At 31.7% G+C, this 21,664-nt stretch overlaps 2 protein-coding genes across 4 annotated transcripts in view; both read right to left on the bottom strand.

The window, feature by feature from the left end:
• The window catches only part of Mical (Molecule interacting with CasL), a 78,295-nt gene extending 72,390 nt beyond the window's left edge, over positions 1 to 5,905 (bottom strand). Inside the window, exon 1 of the mRNA XM_077445742.1 lies at positions 5,802 to 5,905. The gene's annotated coding sequence lies outside the window, so the exon portion shown is untranslated. The remainder of the gene's footprint in view (positions 1 to 5,801) is intronic.
• Positions 5,906 to 12,625: 6,720 nt separating this feature from the next.
• LOC143922942 (transmembrane protein 198) lies at positions 12,626 to 20,557 on the bottom strand. 3 transcript variants are annotated; one of them, XM_077446370.1, is made up of 9 exons: positions 20,409 to 20,557; positions 15,989 to 16,296; positions 15,808 to 15,918; positions 14,656 to 14,819; positions 14,493 to 14,565; positions 13,602 to 13,693; positions 13,372 to 13,516; positions 12,915 to 13,051; positions 12,626 to 12,843 (listed from the first exon to the last, which is right to left on the bottom strand). In XM_077446370.1, the coding sequence occupies exons 2-9, from the start codon at positions 16,197 to 16,199 to the stop codon at positions 12,637 to 12,639; spliced, it is 1,140 nt and encodes a 379-aa protein (XP_077302496.1). In that variant the 5' UTR covers positions 16,200 to 16,296; positions 20,409 to 20,557; the 3' UTR covers positions 12,626 to 12,636. The 3 variants fall into 3 exon arrangements, with proteins under 3 accessions (XP_077302496.1, XP_077302498.1, XP_077302497.1); XM_077446372.1 differs by having other exon boundaries at positions 14,668 to 14,819; XM_077446371.1 differs by having other exon boundaries at positions 12,627 to 12,843; positions 14,662 to 14,819; positions 20,409 to 20,552.
• Between the last annotated feature and the right edge of the window lie 1,107 nt (positions 20,558 to 21,664).

The following is a 21,664-nucleotide window of genomic DNA, read 5'->3' as shown; positions in this document are numbered from 1 at the left end:
GCGAGTACTCGACAGAGAGACATTGAGAATTTCTTAGTTTAAATACACAGGTCTAGACTCCAAACCAATCTTTGGAACCATTTAAATGGACATGGGCGTGTACACAATTAGTTGACAAACAATTGAGCCCAGATTGGTTAAGGCGAAACGCCAACCAATAGAATTTAATTTAAATTCTCACTGTGATTACATTGCAGAGTGTAATACATATGTATATATACATACATAGTGTGCGGATCGGATTTACCCCAGCTGAGAAAAAAGTTCAAGTTGTCGCCAACGGGTATTTATTACATATATACGCTAGCTAGAAAAAATCACACTCTTCGAGCGATCGATATTTATGGATCTGACACATTTTTTTCTATGAACAATGTACAAGTCTCGTGCACTAGTGACCTCTGCATTATTTTGGGTACCATTCGAGTGTCTTCTCCGTCGCCGATCTTCGATTGAAATTTCCAGACACACGGCTAAATGCCACTTCACCCCCTTCAATCAATTGACTGAGTCATAATTCCCAAAGTGTTAAGCTTTTCGTCTGCTCGATTACCCACACACAGCAAATGAGACGAGAAACAAGTACCCCTGCTACTTGGGCAGATACGTATTTCAACAACTTGTATTGAATCATATTGTAAATTCCTGAAAGTCTCAAGTACATATATACGTGGATTCCGTACATATTTTGGTAATTTAGAGTTAACGTTCTGGAATGAATTTTTCAAACTTAAAAAATCTTAAGAGAAAAACTGTCATTGAGGTAAAATTTATAGTTAATTTCGCGGTTGTTAGCAGCGGTAAGAAAAAAATACGCGATTCCTATTGATCAATAGGTTTCGTTATTTTATGATTAGCGTATGTTAGAGGTAACGAAGCTTTCTTGGAAATAGGTTTTTGATATAGTGTGCTGTATATTAACATTAAAATAATATAATACTATAATTACTAATAAAAAAAAATGTAAAATATAAAATGATCAGTAGATCAATATTATATATATATTATAATTAGAGGTAGGATAGCCAAGGGGCCGCTCATTGTTCCATTGTTGTAAATCCTTTGTAAAAAAGGTTCGGCAAACCTTTAACAATGCATTTACAACATTTGAACAATACGCGGCACGCTCTGGGTCGGGGCTTTAAATTTATAATAGATATAAGATGTATTGTAAACATAATTTAATAATTATAAAAACAGCAAAAAATAACAAAGCTTTCTTATACCCTTTAGGTATAAACACAGTTTGCCTTAACAAATTCTACTTTACTTTAGATCGTCGACTTTAGAGAGTCTTTAGTTAATTATTATGTATAAAATGTATTATGAGAATTTATAAGAATTGTAAATAGGTTTTTGAGCTCTTTTTCCAATTATTCTGTACATTAAACATTAAAATAAGAAAAAAACGCAATTCCTAATGATCAATAAGTTTTGAACAATGGAAATCGCGTATTTTATGATTCGCGTATGTTAGAGGTTATTCATAACGAAGCTTTCTTGTAAATTGGTTTTTGAGCTCTTTTTCCTATTATGTTAACATTAAAATAAGGTAATAATATAATTACGAACAAAAAAATCTAAAATAGAAAATGATCATTAGATTAGTAGCTATGAAAATGTATAGATATAAGATGGTTTACTTTAGTAATAATAAAAAGCATTTAAAAATCAAAATTCTTCTCTTCTATAATGACATTTTATGAAAATTGCACGAGAAAGATGGTACTGAATCTTAAGCAAAATTCATACATATTAAGCTATTAGAATCTAAAAAAAATACCATTTCCCAAATATAAAATATACACATCAGTTAGATATTTAAAAGAAACAAATGCGCAAATTGACACAACATATAAAAAATACTAAAGAAACGCTTAAATTATTACAACAACAAAAAACCCTAAAGAAAACATTAGAAACAAAGAAAAAAAGAGGTATCAGACGAAATGCTCGTAATCAGTAAGTAACACTTCGTCGGATAAGATATGGCGTCAAATCAAACCCAATAAGCGGTAGAAATCAATTTTGAGACATTGCATTGATATTTCACACGAATATCGACATACCGGAAATGGCACTTATCCTTTGGAATTTTCATGTTTTGTTTATATGTATGTATGTATCTAAGGTTGAATGCACGGTGGTATGACCCGACAAGAAGCGACGAACTATCACCGAAAGTTCGACAAGTTCGTCGGCTCCTTCGAGTCGCGTCGCCTCACTGTGCATTCGCCACAAGGCTTGTCTGGACAATGAAAATTTACGATTGTTCGTGTGTGATCAAATTGGGCAATAAATTTTCTCGCATGCTGTACCATTTTCCGCATACATATGTACGTACATTTGAAAATTACGCATTATAATTAATTAATTGCGACTTTTACTTTTCAATCGAAAGTGTACGCAATTCCACTCGACATAACCTTGATTCACTCGACTTATCTAAAGAAAGCATTTCACTAAAATATTGCGCAAACGTTCTCATTCATTATAAAATATTACATTTGTTAACAATTGCGTCTTGAAAACCCGGCAAATATTCCTGTATTCCAAATACATACATAGAACCGAATTTGCCACATCTACTATATGTATATGTACATACAAAGTCGCGGTCAAAAATATGGAAAGAAACTCGTATCGATGCCATATATAAATCTGTAAATTCGAACTGCAGCCATAAGCTGACGATTCGAAAGGGGGGCAGGCAATGTGCAAATTATAAATTTATTTACCATTTCGTCTACTATTCATGATGTTCGTTTACCATTCTATCTGTTGTGCGAAAACTGACCGACGAATCTATGAAAAAAGATCTTCTTGAAACGCATTTAAAGAAGAAACTTGTGTGAACTACATATATACGCTCTGAATTAATTTAAAAATTTAAATAGAAATTTGAAACTGTCAACAATAAATTAATTGTTCTCTGAACGAAGTGCTAGAAAAAATCGTACGCTTAGAATATTTTTCTTTTCGTGGTTAAATTTGAAAAAACTATCATATAGGAGAGGATTTACTTAACCCTTTTAGTGCTGAACGTCCTTTTTTTTTGTTGAAAGCCCGCCACGCTTAAAATTTCAACAACATTTCCAATTAGGATTATTTAGAAATCCAATAGAAAGCAGGTATAAAAATTTTAGCTAATCCAAACACACCCTAGATCTAGATCACTACCCTAGATAACTACCGCCGAGGATTTCGAGTTTTGCAAAGGTGTGTTTAGACACTCTAATATATCTTGCAACAATATAAAATAAACAAAAGAAGTCTATTAATGAACGTATTTTTCCAAAACTAGTTGCAAATTCTTCATTGTTGTTAAAATGTAATGCTCACAATCTAAATGCTAAGCCACAATCTAAAATACTCAGCAGTTAGGGATTTCCATCCATCGGAAAATTCTGCTATGGTTATAAATTCAGAAATTCCATTGTAAACCAGTCTTAATAAACGTTGACAAATGAATGACACGAATTACACGACCCATGTTCAATGCAACTGGAAACGCTTTGCAGGTAGTATTCTTGGTTACTTTGTACACGCTCAAATTCAACACCTATCGGCGTTTTGCAGGCCCATGGACTTGGCAAAACGCCGATCGGCGATGGTCAGCATTCAAAGGGTTAAACCAGTTATATAAGTTGTTCTCAAAAGAGTTTTGGTAATAAATGATAAAGACGTCAAAAAAATGCCACTGAGCAATTGTACTGTTAGTAATCGAATATATGAGATGGCTATGAATGTAGAAACACAACTAATTGAAAAAGAAAACAAGAAGATTCTCAATACAGATGGATGAGACAGCGAGGCTGTATATTTGAGACAGTGAGGCCGAGATAATTGGCTTCATCAACGTTCTGAAATTGTATTTTTATGTGATCGTTTTTATTTAAAAAAAAAATAGTATTTGATTATCCTTCATTTATTTTAAGAATTTGTTGAGCTATATAATAATGATGCATGGGGGGGGGGCATAGAGATTTTTGGGGCATTGAATGTCACAAAAAATGTTGAGAAACACTGATCTAAGACAAACAAAACTGTCTAAATTTAGCCAATTTAACTGGAAAGATTTAATTGACAGGATATACGATAAGATCAACTAGATTTTATAATAATTTGCACATCTTATCTACTAAACCTAAGTAGTTGAGGATTTTTTTCTAAATTGACTTATTCATCATGTAGATATTCCTTCCGACAGAGCACACTTCGAAACAGGCAGTAAAAGTGTTATTCATTTGAAATGAAATGCCTAATTATATATTTTAATTTACCGGTATATAATATGTAGAATTTTTCTCAAAATTAGTAGTTTTCATATTCAATATACATATACAGTCACGAAAATGGAAAGTGGAACAAGGAGATTATGCGTAAAATTTCAGCTTTAAATATTTAAAACCAACACCCAAAGTCGTTAAAATAGTAGATAATATCGTAGTGCACTATTTAAAGAAGAGAAGTGTTAAAAATATATTGCAGAAAGGGGGCGAGAAAAGTTTTATGGCTGATTGGTTTTAACGACGGTGTGTCGATGTCGCACAAGAATGATATTTGGGATTAAAATAACAGTTTAAATGTACATTTTTCATTTTATTTCAGTCATATAAACTATTTACAAATTAATAAAAAAGAAATTAATATTTGGTTGCGGCTCCTTTTGCTTTTATCACAGCTTTTATTCTACTAGGCATGGAATCTATCAAAACTCTCAGAATTTCAATCGAGAATTCATCGTACCACACTTAAACATTTAAAGCTGAAATTTTACGCATAATCTCCTTGTTCCACTTTCCATTTTCGTGACTGTATATCGATGTATATATGTCAATATAAAAAAAATTATGAACCATCAGCTGTAAGCATGAGTCAACATCTATCTTCGTATAAAAAAAAATTGAGTCGAAGATAACAAAAAAATGAATTTTTGTTGTATATCATACGATACAGATAATATTATACAATTTATCTATTTATGGCATATATATGCATAAAATATATTGTTTTTTTAATTAAATTATTTTCCATTTATGAACATTCCAATAGTACTACGGATTATAATGACAAAACATTCATTTATTGCGTATGATGCTTTCAACGTGTCTAGGTATCATAAATATGTCTAGAACCAGTAATTAGATCTTTACAAAATGTTGGTTAAAAAATAAAAATAAAAAATGATTTAAAATTGTTTCAGAAATGGTAAGTGAACAAAATCTAAATAATCTATCCTTTTCCAATCATTCAATAACACGATGTTGGCGAACGAAGACATTCAACAACGAAAAATTTAAATTTTGAACAAAGGGTTTTTCGGAAATTCTTTTGCATTACAAACAGCACTGCAAAACAGTTATGGATTTTAAATTAACACAATGTTTAGAAGTGTGTACATTTTGTTAGGTTAAAGTCACACATTGTACAAACGATATCCTAGTTCCGGCAACCTTAATGTATAACAAACAAACACACATACAAACTTTAAAAAGAAAAACATCAACAATAAAAAGTACCAAAAGACATAATAATATCAAAAATGTGGCCAAATCGAAGCACTTCAGTATCGTCGATAGGTTTGCACTATTATTGTTGTTCGCGGTTGATGACCACTGATCACGGCAACGGACGCGCGACCGAATTGACAGTTGGTCGCTGTCAATTCGTACTTTTGAAAAGCGAAAAAGTATCGATGGGGTGTGTTTATTTTTCCCTGATGGTGTTAGAATAACGACTGGGGTATTTGTCTCGAATTTAGGGGCAGGGGGCGCAAAAGAGTAGGAACGAAAGCTCACCTGACGGCCACGACGACCGCGATGTGAATGCGGCTCCTCACCGCGAAATGGCCGACGACGCACGCCCTAGACGAGCAATACCAATCGCCAACACCGCGCAATATATCTCCTAACAGACGAAATGTCAGGCATGTCATTGTGACATTTGTGTAATTTTTCAAATGGTAAACGGGTTACATCCCAAAGGTGAATCGCTACCGGGATAACCGCCACTACGAAAATCGCTCGCGTGTATCTCTTGTCGCACGAAAATTCGTCGCACAGAAAAATTGTTCAACACAAAACTGCCCAAATATGGTTCAAAACTGCCCAAATCTTGTATAAAAAGGCTGTGGTGGCTCTATGACATGGTTGAGTTTCGGTTACCATCCTATGAGTTGGGACCAGCTCGACCATGTTTGGAATGGTTCGGTGATTACTGGTCACAAATTACTCGTCACAAAGTCACTAAAATCTCTATAACGTAACATCTGGCAGCCGAAAAGTCCATCATACTAACGATAACTATCATAGTAACGAGAACTTGAGTGCCAAATATTGTGTATTCGAGATTTTCATGGCAAAAATTGTCTTTGTGACCAATGCTATCATCACTTCGTCTTCGGCCGTCATAATAAATCAACGTGCATTAACAAGCCAGTCGTCTCATTCTTTCCATCCCCTATAAAGCAATTTTTGAGCAATATTTTTTATACAATTGTTTTCTGTACAGCAATTTTCATGTGAGACGAATTTTCGGTAATTAGATTATTACGTTCATTGCGAGTGCCCAAAAGACAATTTTTGCCATGAAAATCGTGAATATGGAATATTTGGCAATCGAGTTCTCGTTAGTATGATGGACTTTTCGGCTGCCAGATGTTCCGTTATAGAGATTTTAGTGACTTTTGGGTGAGCGCTTTATGACCAATAATCAACGAACTGAATTTTCGTTCGGTACAGGAAATCCGCGCGATCGATTTTCGTAGCGGTGGTTGTGACGGTAGCGATTCACATTTGGGATGTAATCACTGAATCTTTTCAAACCACCGATTTCACTAACGAATCAATACAAAATGTCTTTGTGGCGGCTCTACGACATGGTCGAGTTTCGGTCACCATCCTGCGAGTTGGGACCAACTCGGCCATGTTGGTCCGTTGCTACTTTACTTCCTTCCCGCCCGTCACGTCAAATAGCCGTGTCTTAACAATTTCGTCGTTTCACTCCATACGTCCCAAATAGCTTTTATTTTACTGGTAAGTATTTTAATCTATTTTTGTCAGTATATAAATATGAAACGTCAGTTTTTATCATAAATGGTCAGTATTTATATTAAACGGCCAGTATCCATCATTTACAAGTGGTCAGTATAAATAATAAAAGGTCAGTATTTATATTAAACGGCCAGTATCCATCATTTACAAGTGGTCAGTATAAATAATAATAGATCACTATTTATATTAAATTCTCTGTATTTAAACATAAATGGTCAGTATTAATGTAAATAAGTTTTATTTTAACGAATGGTCAATATTACTTTTTGATTGACAATTCCATCCAACAGGCATTGTTATTCGTTCTGGCGAAAGTACATCACATTTCCAATTTATTTTATACTGTCCATTTATTATTTATGTTCGCTAACTGCAGGGGGGGGGGGATAACACAGCGTGACTGTTGATGGTTCGTCGTCTCTCTCATCGCTCTACCAGCTCGTCCTGGAATGGTGCGGGGTGGGGTAATTAGTAAAGAGTCACGTTTTCGGGTTATGACCTTGTTTATTATTTGTGGATGATGTAGAGCTAGGGAGTACGCTCGGCGCCTCTGCCCCCTTATGGCTGAGGCTGTGGAAGTCGCAACATTTTTGAAATCCGACTTCCGGTTTAACAAATTTGTTAATGTTTTTTATTTACATAACATTGATACAAAGATTATACTGGAATTTTTTCGTAAAGAGCACAAATATCCAAAGGGTCGAAAAAAAAGTGAAAGAAAAAACGAAGAGTATATTTCCGGTTGAGAGATTGTCACTAAATTTTACAAATTTCTTGGTATGAAATTGAAACTTCTAGATATGAAATTTCAGTTCTATACACTGAAAGATTTCTGGAAAAACATAAAAAAAAACCTAGAATCTCTAGAGTAAAAGTATTACTTTCGGTTGAGGAAAATATATTTTAAAAATATTAGTGCATATAATTTATCGTTTCTATCATATGTAAAAAAAGTATCAGTCTGATCCGTTGAGCGGTTTGGGAGATAATTGGATCCAAAAACTTAAAAAAGAGGACACCTTAAGTGGAGGTACCATTTCCAGTCAACTTATAAATTTGAAAAAAAATTACGTCAGTAACCGACGAAATTTCAGTTGCATAGGAATAATGGTGTTCAAAATATCCCTAAAATACACATACATACAGGTAACGCACACAATTTTTTCTAGATGACGAAAACGTTATCAGTGACCGATTCTGATTTCCAATCAGTCAAGATCTCACTTGATTTTTTTTTTTGAATTTTCACTTGATCACAAAACTTAATCTGTTGTTACTATGTATGTATATAGATAAAGTAAATATTTAAATATATTTTTTTAACGGTTAATGTTTATCTGGTAAAATAAGTATTTCACTGTGTAAAACACATTTTTAAATATGTTTGTAATGCTTTACACCAAGCAGACAAGTTTCGAAATTCCGAGAGAAAAAAATACGACTTGGTTGAACCAAGCGCACCGACATGACTACATACGGGAAAAATTTAATAAAAATTTTAGTACAGAAAGCAATTTCCAGCCAGTCAAAAGTAGAATTATATATCGAAATAATAGCAAAATTTGTAATATAACCGCATAGTATGAGCACCATAGGTTTATATCTCCCACATAACCCTACAGATACATCAAGAAAGGGTCTTAAATCCAACGAAGTTCAAATCTTTGACGAGACTTTTTTTGTGATGGGTAAAAAGGAATGGTATTCAGAACGTATAAAATACAATGTGATTTAATATATGTATATATTTTGAGTGAAAGCAGATTAATAAATATTAAAAAAATAAACTTAAATTAAAAATAATTAAACAATACTAACACAATTGATAATAAAATCGCAAATTTGACCATAATAACAATCTCTATACAAATCTAAATGCAAACAAAACGTAAAAATATTCTAATACAACTCCAATTGCCTAGTGTACTTGTACGCATACCTATAGATTCATACAATCACAGTTAACTATTCTCGATTTGGAAAATTCAATCGTTCACAAACACAAAATTTTGAGTTCTTTGTGAACATGTCGCTTATATGGGCAAGAAAATATAAAACATATTTTGTATACGTAAAAGAAAATGCGAGCAACTTTTCCAGTAGACCATGATACAAGTTTTATAATGGTTATGAAAAAGTTTCACTACACATGCCATTATTTAAATACTAATAAATATTTTCAAAAAAATTGAGCTTCAATGGGAAATCTCGCTGCTATACGAAATGATGAGCAAGAATAGAACCAAGTTTAAAGACGAACGAAGAGAATCACTTTTTTTTACTCGTCCAAACAACAGAAGACAAGATGTGGTATGTTATTCCTAAATATGAATGTTATGTACATACGAGCTTGAGCAGATTCATCTAAACCTAAAAACAAAATAATACATAAACGATATTACATCAACTAAATAATCATCGTATGATCATGACTTTTTCATCACAAAACTCTTTGCATTCAAAATCAGCTTTATTTACCGACTAAATATAACTACAGAAAAAAATATGATCGATTCTCACTACAGAAAATACGATGCAAATACCATTTTTATTAGATAAAAACTTTGGCCAAGAGCTCTTTCAATACTATCTGTCATGTTATACAATTTATCCTTTATATTAATACAATAATAAAGCAAAATAAAATTTCATTAAACAAGTAAAAATAAATTTAAATCTTCAAATATATAATAAATACATATTTAACATTTAACTATAATCAAACTAAGTCATGATAATACATATCTAAATAATATTTAATCAAGTGTGGACCTTAATTATTAATCTGTTGAAAGTTAACATTATCGATGGATATTTTCATTGAAACTCGTAAACGTACTGACGTGCAAATGCAAACTATTTTTTTTCTTCACTACCGTTAATTCCATAGCTCGTTGTATTTAAACTGTTGTTAAAAAATATGTTCGAGATTTTAAATTCTTCAATGGAAAATGAAAACAAAAATAGAGATGATAAAAGACAAAAAATAAAAAAAAAATGGTGTAAAAGAAAGATGTTATAAAAAAGCATACAAATCGCATAAATATAGAGCAAACAAAATTTTAGAGGTTTTTTGATTCACTTAGTTTGGCCACCTCTGATAAATAGACACATGTAAATAGTTATATATGTATGTTTATAATCATATACATATATTTTTTATATGTATGACAAATCATATCTGAGATATCGATTACTTCATACATGTTTGTAATCATTCCTATCAATGTAAAAATATTGTTTTAAATACCTAATATATAATTTATATAATCTGAATTTGTTCAATATATACGTATATATATATATATATAGACAGTGTCACTGTGGAATGCATACGATTTACTCAGAAATACTTAATTTTATTTACATTCCTTATTCGTTAATAACAAAAAATAAATAAAACAAAAAGTGAACATAAATAAAGAAATCAGCTTCCGAAATAAAGAATAATAATACAGTCCACTTGGAACTGTTTTGGCATAGTGACTTGTCAGCTTATTGTGAAATTTCATCAGATTGAATATAGACAGCATCTTTAAATTTTCGCCTCTACAGCTAGCACTAATGCACATGTCAAATGCATCAAAAGAAAATTTAAAACACTTAATTCATATGAATGAGCTGTGCATCTTAAAATGTTACATAATAATATTAAATCAATACATTCACAATGATTTAAAGATGAATGATTACAAGATATATCTTAATATTTAGTTCACTATGTATACTTAAAATTTTCTAATTTTTTTTTAATTTTTTAATCACTATCATTATATTTTAAAAAATCATGTCACAAAACCTTATCACATTTCTCAATAAAATTTTGTTTCAACATATTTCAATATTAATTAATATTAGGATGAAATATTGCAAAACTTTTGCAATTTAAATATATTAAAAATTAAATAAAAACATCTCGTGTTTGGGGTCAAATAATTCCCCATCGACGGTCATTCAATTCCATAAAAAGACTTAATGACAAAGTCTTGAGCAATATGATCAATACAGAAAGTCCAGATTTTTTTCTAAATCATACATAAATAATTTTATAAAAAAAAACTAAAATTCAATACTTTAATCTATCCAACTAGTTCTTAATTTCCAATCGACACAAATCAATGGAAAGACGTATGAAGTAAGATTTACCATAATGTAAAAATATATAATATGAAAAATTGAAAAAAATAGTACAATATGTTTAACTACTAGTACAAGCACGACATTGATTTTCAAAAAATATATTTCTCAACATTTGGATAGGCTTACACATTGAAAAAATAAAACCGATTCATATTCACTCCTTTTTTACAGTCAATAGCGTACACACTTTTAAAACCTTCTGGTTCACACCGCGCGATCCCTCAGTCCATCTTATTTAAATAAACATAATAATTTAACACTCTTCAAAAAGAGAAATACTTGCAAATACATCAACATAAATGATTTAATTTAAGCGTTATAATTTTAGATAAACAACACAAATTAAAAATAAACAAAAGGTGTCCATCATATTAAATATTAATTTTACACCTAATATATATTATATTTATGACTTAACTTTTGGTTTATAATTTTGGTTAAATTTAGAGTTTTAAACTACCTATATTTTATAATACACATACAGTTTATATAAGCATTCAAATACATATTATTTAAATTTTATTATCTCATGCAGACATCCATTCAATCTTAATAAATTTTCAATTAATATAATAATGCTTGTCACATACACATTAGAACTTTGGTATTCACAAAAGTTACTTCAAACAGTAATAATACAGAAACATCGAGGAAACAACAAAAAAATTACATTTATTATAATAAATATGAACATCGATAAAATAATCTCAATGGTGAGGAAAGAAAACTTAAACACGATGACTTGATTATTAGATGAAATGAAGTTTACAATACTTTAAACATCGATACAAGTAGTACATGCATATATGTATTTGAAGTATGAATTCAGAAATATGTAGATTATTTATAAGTGATTTTATCGTGCATATCAGAATTCTACCATATATTATATAGGGTTGAATAATTTACCAATAGTTGTTTTACAATGTTTTCATCCACCATGTGGTTAATTTCTAGACACTAATTAATAGGTAAGCAAGTGACACGATTCTATCACGGTTTACTTTGAGTCCACACAATCATTTAATAAAAATACAATTCTTTTATATACAGGTGATGTTATTACAATTACATAAAAAGCATTACACAAGTGTCTCCTTAAAATACAATTTATCGCAAGACGGATCATTAAATTTATTTAATATCGAGAAATTATACGCATTCTTCTGTCTAAAATATAGTACATATAAAAATATAAACACAATATAATTAAAAAAAAAACGAAATTGTATACGTCTTTTAGAAAATAACATGAGAAATAAATAAATATATTATTATTTATACGCCAAATTTGTGATAATAAAAAAATCTTCCTATTTGTACCAATCAAACAGTTAATGATATATATATATATATATATATATATATATATATATATATATATATATATATATATATATATATATATATATATATTTTATTTTTATTTTTCGTCGCATAACTATGTTGCGACCAACCATTTTCTTCTGTTCAAAGTAATCTCTTCTTCGGAATCAGTGAGCAAATCTAACGGAGGGTTTTCGTTACCCGGCAGAATAGTCAAATGTGTGGCATCGCTTTGCAGAGTCGAGCATTCAGCACCGGCCGTCGTGTTCACACAGCCTGGTCTACCACACTGTGCTTTTTTTTGCAATGCCTGAACATAGCTCTAAAATTATAATTTCAAAATTTAATACTTCAAAATTTGCAATTTATTAAATGTCGATTCATTTTTTTTACCTGTGATATAACATCTCCATGTGCCGTTCTCACTTGATAGAGATACCTGTATTTCCGTTGTCGTATTTCAGCTTTTTGTTCATGAGTTCTTGGTCGTTGAGATACTTTTTTCAAACGTTTTTTACGAGCGCTTATACCTATTGCAAAATTAAAATAAAATAATATAAATATGATGTGAAAAAACGATAAAACCACACTCAGAATGTTTAATTTCAAGTTCACAAAAGACAAACAATACATATAACGCATTTGTAATGAAAAAAATTCACAACATTTATCTTACCAAAAAAACAGCATCTACAATAAACTTGCAAATATTTGCTCTTTTGATTTACAAAATAGCAACTTTAAAAATACAAAAATTCTGGCATAAATAGTTAAGTCTATATACATACATAATGTAGAAATCGCGCCAGTAGTTTTGAAATTGTAAAAATGGATATTAAATTATACATACTCTCTTCGTGATGAATTTCAGTTCCGGTGATACAGCTTTGAATAATTAAACCCAATAAAGTCATTGTTGGCCATACAGACAAAATAATCCAAGAAAACCAACAAGGAACAGGTTCAACGGGCCTCAAAACAACTCTTTCCCATATCTGAAGAGGAATATATAAAAGAAAAATTAGAATAAAACATTGTATCGACTTTTAATAAAGATTGATCAACTTGAACGAAACCTACCCAATTGACCATCGCAAACTTTTCAATAAAATAATCGATGGATATGGTCAAAACAGCACCGCCGTACACCGACGTTCCAAATATCGTCAATCCTGAAATTGTGAAAATGTTTATTTCAGTTTAATTTGTGCTAGAAACTGGGGCTATTGGGTCCTACGTGTAATCAACCACATTGGGTAATACCAATCAGAACAAGTAAATCGACAAAAACAATACTGAACGCGCTGGTGTAAAAACTCCACAATAAAATCGCTTGTTTTCGCTCATTCTGAATACAGACAGCAAAAAATGTAAACAGAATTAATTACAATAACAAAATAAATAACGCAACTAATTTCACACAGTAGAGTTAATAAAAATTGAAACTTTTGACTTTCAATGTGCATCATTTCCGAAACGTTTCTTTAGTTCATTTTTCCAAAACATATTAATTGATTCAATTGCACAACATATGTATGTAGTTATGTATAAACCCAACCCACACGATAAGTATTTATCGTGTAAAAAAAACCACTATATATCTTTTTTGAATAACATAAAAGTGAACTTAAAAAATGTTGGCAGTATCAGTAACGAATATCTATTGCTTAAATTTTTCATATATAACAAAAAATATTTATTCCGTGGGTTGGATCTGTTCACCATCCACACAAGACAAAGTAATTATATTGCAATCACAGAGAAACTATCCTACGCACACATAAGGTAACGCAATGTATGAAATATGTAATCTTTCGCGAAATTTTGTTATTTTTGCAACATGCATTATAGATTTTCGCACACAAAGCATAATGCAAAAGTGACGTATCTCTAGATACGTAAGACCCAATAGCTGAAACTAGAATATTCCTTTTGAAATAATGCACAAATTTAAAACAAAAGGAAATTAACCCTTTTTCCAGCACAGATTCAGAATTGCAAAAAATATTGCGGCACCTAGCAGAACGGCGATACATAGCCACATCTGAAAATAAGAGCAATTTCGAATGTTAACCGAAGACATATTTGTATGTATTTTGTAATTTGTAAATTTCACAATAGCAAGAATTCATACACTGACCGTGACCGTGTACACGATGTTGTTCATGAAATGATTGTAACACGTCAAACCAGCGATCGCAACGAAAAGTCCCGTATGAAGCCCGGTCATGAATAATCCGACATATTGAATGAGCATCGTTATCAGTCCAAAAAGAAATCCAGCCGTTAAAGCGACAGCTATAAATCATGAAAGTTATATTAGTGTCTGCAAAAGTAAAATATATCTATATAAATACATCTCTGGCCAAAAATACACATTAAATCAATACAAAATCGTTAAAAATAGTGTATTTTTCGCTTAGCAGCGGTAAAAATAGTAGGTTTTGTAAATCAAACTCTTAAACCTTTCAATGAATTAAATTGAAAATAGAAAAACAGCTTCTTTACAGTTGTCTTTGACCATTTGAATAATCAGATCAGTATTTCTCAAAGCGAATGCTTTATTCTATTTGTATACATTTCACGTAATGAACGATGTCTACATATATTATTAATCATTGCGTTATTCATTTGAATAAAAGATTCAATCTGAGAAGTATGTATACTATGCAAGAAAAAGCCTTTTTTTGAAAATTATCGATCAATTCCTTGGCAAAAAAAACAACCATAGAAATATAAATCATATATAAAATTAATCTTTTAAATAATACGTTTTTGTTGTATGAAGTTTGAAAGATTTAAGAACACGTTGAATAAAGTTTGATTAAAAAAATCAGCATATGTGTTTACAGCCCATAATAAATTAATATATAATAAAATATATTTTTTAATTATTTAAGATATATTGAAAAAAAGAAAGATTTCTGCCAATTATGAATCTTATGTGTAGAAAAATATCTAATAATAATGAAACCTTTTTTTATATATTTTCTGTATTGTATAAAGTTGAATAAAATTATGTAATGTAATTACAATCAAATGAAAATAGAAACACGTATATGCTAAAATTTTAATTGAGTTTGTCCATCATTTACGTTTCAAAAGTAGATTCTGTGTTCACAACATTGTAAACAAACTCCTTATGAATTAGTTTGTTTTGTTTACATGATCCAACCTACAATTCATATTTTGATAAACATATGTAATTATGCGAGTCAAATTACCATAACTTTTATAGGAACACTTCATACATTTTGACCAGAACCCATCATTGTAAAACACTCACATGCATTTCCATACGGCGGCATCAAATGCTCTTGCAAACATATTAGGTAAACAATTACCGACCCGAATGTGAAGCCAGTAAGGAACATGACAGCTTTGAAGCAGCGATAACCTGAAATAAAGGTTCACTTTTCACACTCAGTCATGAAATCAAAACACAAACAGAAAAAACAAAAACTTACCAAAAAGTGAATACACCACACCAAAGATGATGTACATGCAGCATATGAGCGCCAAAATAAGATCATAATTGTAGTCAATAAAATGGCAGTGTGATGCGTCTATGTGAGGGCCCCCACCGGGCGGGCCCGAATTATTGTTAAGGCCGAGAGACGGCCTGCCCGTGACTGGCGGCACCAATTGCCCCACGGACAATGACATTTCTTCACTCATATTAGTTTATTTCCAATTGGCAACGGCGAGTTGAGCACAGACCTCACTACATACTCTACAACTGACGACTTCTCGATTTGTCAATAATCACCGACACCTAGAACGTTCAAGATATATTTCACCTCTTTTAAATGGCACCAACATTCATATGGATTCTCAGGGTGTGGCAGAAACAACACTTTGAATTTGAACACTTTAATTGAGAAGCAAATATCCATTTGCTATTGAACACATATTTACTTTTCAATCAGTGTTCATTTTGAAGTTATTAATCGTTTCATAGTTTCTAGCACATAAGTATATATGTACATATATGTCACAGTTGAAGTGTATTTTCAGTTGTAATATATCTCAACTGGCGTTTTAGGTAATTCATATTTGAATACAATTCAACTAGGAAATTATAACTTTACAAGCGCAAATACACTTTCAACAATGTAATATAACAGTTGAGTTTCGACATTTCTCATGTATTTACTAATGCTTTAGAATTCAACAATGCGTTAATATTTGTTAGATATTATGAATAAAAGGTAATGAGTACCGTACTAAGATAACTCTTGGAATGTGTTCAAAGCAAAAATGTGACTTTCCAACTCAATTTACTAGTCGAGTGACATTTTCACGAAAACCTAGCCTCTCCATTTAATCTGGTACCAATTTATAATTGAACTGTATTTTCTTTGTAATATATTTTGACCAGTTGGAATGTAATTCGTCATATGAATCAACTTACGTGGGTTAGACGGAACATATTCCAACTAGTCAAAATACATTACAACTGGAAGATACACTTCAACTGTGACATTTATGTACATATGTATAATACAGAGAACATACTTATAAGTCGTTGAATAAACTGATGTTGTCCTTTCTATACAAAAGATAATAATTATTTGATAAAAAAATGAAATTCTGCGAAATCTGATAGTTATGAACAATGTTATAATGAAATTATTGCATAGTGAACTAATGGAAATGGAAATGTTGGAAATTAGAACATTTCGCGCGTAATGAACAATGTAAAGTGGATAAAAATATTGAAAAAAAATTACTTTTTGATATAGATAGTAGGATAAATATAGGTACTGAGAAAAAGATTTATAAACATAGTGATAGCAACAGGCTTATACTGATAAGTCTATGGTGTTATTCTAACGAATGAATGAATTTACTTAATTCGTGGGCGCTTTTCAAATGTACATATGTATATGACCAAAATCAATATACATTTAAAAGATGGGAAATATTGAAAAAAATGACGGTTTCTTTCATCTATATTTGAAGTATTGATACATAAGTATTGTTCTTTACATGACGTCATTTGTTCATAAATTACATTGAATGCAAAGTTGATACATCGATTGATGTAATATGAAGTTCAAAAGTCATTAGCTAAAAAAAATTGGAAAATTATGTGAAGCAAATATTCTTTTGCATTATATATTTTATTAAAAAAAAGACTATAATTAGACTTTTTCTTTTGCATTATATAAGACTATATCTGTTTTGCGCAACTCTCATTATTTTCACATCACACATTTTTCTAATTTCGTTTCCCCATCTTCCATTCAACCTTTAACATTCCCTCAAGTACCATTTCAGCCTTTTCTTTGTCAACCTTTCGCCCATTCTTCTAGCTATGTGACCTGTCCATTGCAATTATAATCTCTTCACTCTCTCAAATTCTGTTTCCTATTTTTCCTCGTTCTGCCAAGCATACATTGAAACTTGGACATTGAACCTTTTGGCATTCAATGTCCAAGTTTCACATCCATTTTTCATTGATCAAAAATCTATTTTTCAGGCAGACATTTTTTATTTAACCCTTTGACTGCTACAACAACGATAAATCGTTGTTTTGAAATCGGCGAAGATTGCTACGACGATCGTTGTTGACGTCATTAATTGTCGTATTTCAATACTTTCTTTGAGCCACCAGCGCATCAGTGGCACGAAACATTTTTTTTATATACGTATTTATATTTATTTTTCAATCAAGCTTTATAAATATTTATCAATTTTTTAAATAAAAGCTCTTCAATTTCGGGTTCATCATCAAAGTAAATTTCGGGTTCGTTGTCAATGTCATATAAGGAGTTATTACTTGGGAATTGATTATTATCGATAAATTCATTTTCAGAATCAGTAGAGCTGCTGATTTGTCGAGTTCCTCGGCGAGGAGCTATTATTTCGCTTTCATCACTTTCACTGTCCGATATCATTTTGCAGAGTTAAAATAAATGGCAAAAAACAATAGAAATCCGCTTTCAATTATATAGGTCACGAGACGTCACGAATTCATGCAATCAATCAAATGCAACTGAAATGCATACAAAATGTTTATGATACATGTTGAAAAATTATTTGATTATTAGAAACTTCGCATCCTTGTGTGTCTCGCTCACACGTACACAATTAAAACCAAGAAAGAAAGAGAGAGAGACCGCTACCTGTTTCGAATATATCGCATGTTGTAAGGATACATCGATATCTAAAAATAGATTATTGAAAAGAATAAAGCCTCGGAAAACAATCGTCAAAACTTATTTAGTGTATATATGTAGGTATCTCTTTCGCACGCACGCATGTAAAAGCAAGACAGAAAGAGAGAGCACGAGTCCACGACTGCTTCTTAAAAATGTATATAAAGTATTATAAAAATTACGAGTGTTCGGCGAAGTAAGTATGTAAAAAAAAATATTATATTTATTTTTTTTCAAAATAATTACAAATGGTAAAATAGCATTTTTCGCTTGGACATTGAAAAACCTCGTAGCAGCCAAAGGGTTAAAAAAACAGTGTTCATTCGCCCAAATACTCTTCATCCTAAGTCTCTTTAATTCTTCTTTATTACCGGACATGTCTATCAATCATTTTATAATATAAATTAAATAATATAATATAAATTATATCATCATCATCTACTGCTGAATGAAGGCTTCTCCAATACGCTTCCACTCGTCTCTGCTTTGCGCAACTCTCATTCATCTCACCCCACACATTTTCCTAATTTCGTCTACCCATCTTCCCTGCGGTCTTACCCTTTACCCTTTAGCATTCTCTCCGGTACCTCAGGCACAAACAAAGTGCTAAACTTTTTTTTGTTCACCTTTCGTCCATTCTTCTAGCCATATGGCCCACCCATTGCCATTTCAATATTTTTACTCTATCCACTATACCCTTGTCATATTTCTCACCCATGTATTCCGCTTCTTGTCTTTCCTCGTTATGCCAAGCATACAGCGTACTTCATACTTCTTTGAGTGCATTGGACTTTGTTTAGCAACTTGGCATCACATCCATACGTCATCACTGGCAAAACAAATTGATCGAAGATCTTTTTCTTCAGGCAAAGTGGCATTTTTGATATAAAACAACATTCATTCGTCCAAATGCATTCCATCCAAATTTCATAGATCTCTTTATTTTTTCTTCTTTACTACTGGGCATGTATATATAAATAAAATTTTATTCATTGTAAAAAACAAAAATTATCACACAAAATATGTATGACCGAATAAATGTTAACAAGAAAAATGAAAAAATACATTTATTAAAAAATGAAGGTACGATCATAATGATGATAAATACATGACTGAATTTTCATTAACCATTTTGGCAATATGTTTTATTCTACATGTTTCAAAAAGTATCTTTTTTCTTTTAGCACATATGAATACATTAATAAAAATATTCAGAATAATTTAAATATTTTAAAAACATTGCTTTTGTTTTTACTAATAAAACAATACTATAGCAATAAATTGGTTTAAAAAACAAAAGCGACACAATATTGCTGAAAGAGCGCGATGAAGGACGATGTCGTGACCTTGCCCACATCAACCTAAATCTGCACCTAACGAAAACATGGTTGTGTTCAGTCACGTAACGACAATATCACCCACTTCATTCAACCCACGTTCTTCAACATTAGTATCATACAATCAAAATAACAAGGACAATGGAAATTTCTTTGTGCAAAATATATACACTGAAAATACATCATATTGTGAAAATTGAGCATGGACACGACGGTGGGGATGGGGATGGGGAAGGTGAGAGGGAACATGTTCAGTAATGAAGATATAACTAGTAATGGAAAGGGGAGGGGGGGTCGAGACAATCATTGTAACAAGATGGGGGCACTTGCGTAGTGACAGCTTGGTGTAGGTGAGTTGGCATGGTTGTGGGATTTATGATACTTACCATGGACACGATTTGCCGAGGGGGCGAAGGCGCCGGGGGCGCCGCGGGGCACACACATTCCCCGCGGGCGTAGCGGCGCGCGCAAACACCACCAACGACAGCTAAGCGCGCGCCCGCATTAACGTCAATGCACCCTCCATTTTGAACACACCGCCTGATTCGAATTGTGACTATGTAATTCGAAACTTTTGAAAAATTTCGAAATAAATTAATGAATGCTATTGTAATCGAAAGAAAAAATAATTACGTGTAGCTTTTAAACACAAAGGCTATTGCATATATGTCCCAGTTTATAATTTCTTACGGAAATGAAATATCATTATTACAATTTTTAATTCGGTTTAGTGATTTCATTAGATTCTAGTAGCCTGTGCAGTGGCGTAACTACTATAAAAAAATAATATTTAATGAAAATCAATCAAAAACGAATGGTTTTTTTTTATATATAAGGTAATTCGGAACTGAAACTGAAAAATAATTCGAATCCGGAACTGAAAAAGGAATTGGCATCTGGAACTAAAACCGGAATCTGGAACCGGAACTGAAACAGGAATCCGGAACCGCAAATTAAAAGGAATCCGGATCATATAATAATAATTCCGGCCACATGACAAACTAAAAAAAAGATCTTATAGATATATTTTTAATAGGCGAATAATATATCAGAACTGGGTCTACCTCACGGGACCGAAAGTGAAACGCCCGAAAACGCTCGTCGAAAGTTGAAAGATAAAAAAAGGGTCTCTCCCCCCGTCGTACATACTCACTTAATTTGCGCGAGCAGGATACAACAGGAACAAGAGGAACAGGCTTTTCCTCCCGTATTCTGCGCGCGCTCATTAAACAAGGCTGTATGACAGAAAGAGAGATAATTTCACCGCATGCCATTGATATAATTATATATACATAGTACCGTTTACCATGCTCCCTTTTTTTTTTGATCTTTCGAGTTAAGATCTTTCGATTTTCGATCTTTGCCTTCCGATATTTGCGTTTTCGGGCGTTTCACTTTCGGTCCCGTGAGGTAGACCGATCAGAACTACATATTTAAAAAATACCTGTGTATATGTTGGTAGCTATTTTTTTAAAATCATTGAATCGGGTCGTCGACAATATTACTAACAATATTTTCCATGTCCAGTTCCTACATAGCAACCACATGTGGCTATATGGGGACTGGATATGGAAAAGTTTGTAAGTACTATTGTTGGTATCGACAGCCCCAATAACAAAATATGATATAACAGGTACGATTT

The sequence above is a fragment of the Arctopsyche grandis genome, chromosome 2 (genome assembly GCF_051622035.1).
Source record: "Arctopsyche grandis isolate Sample6627 chromosome 2, ASM5162203v2, whole genome shotgun sequence".
NCBI lineage: Eukaryota > Metazoa > Arthropoda > Insecta > Trichoptera > Hydropsychidae > Arctopsyche > Arctopsyche grandis.
This window is presented reverse-complemented; position numbering and strand designations above follow the sequence as displayed.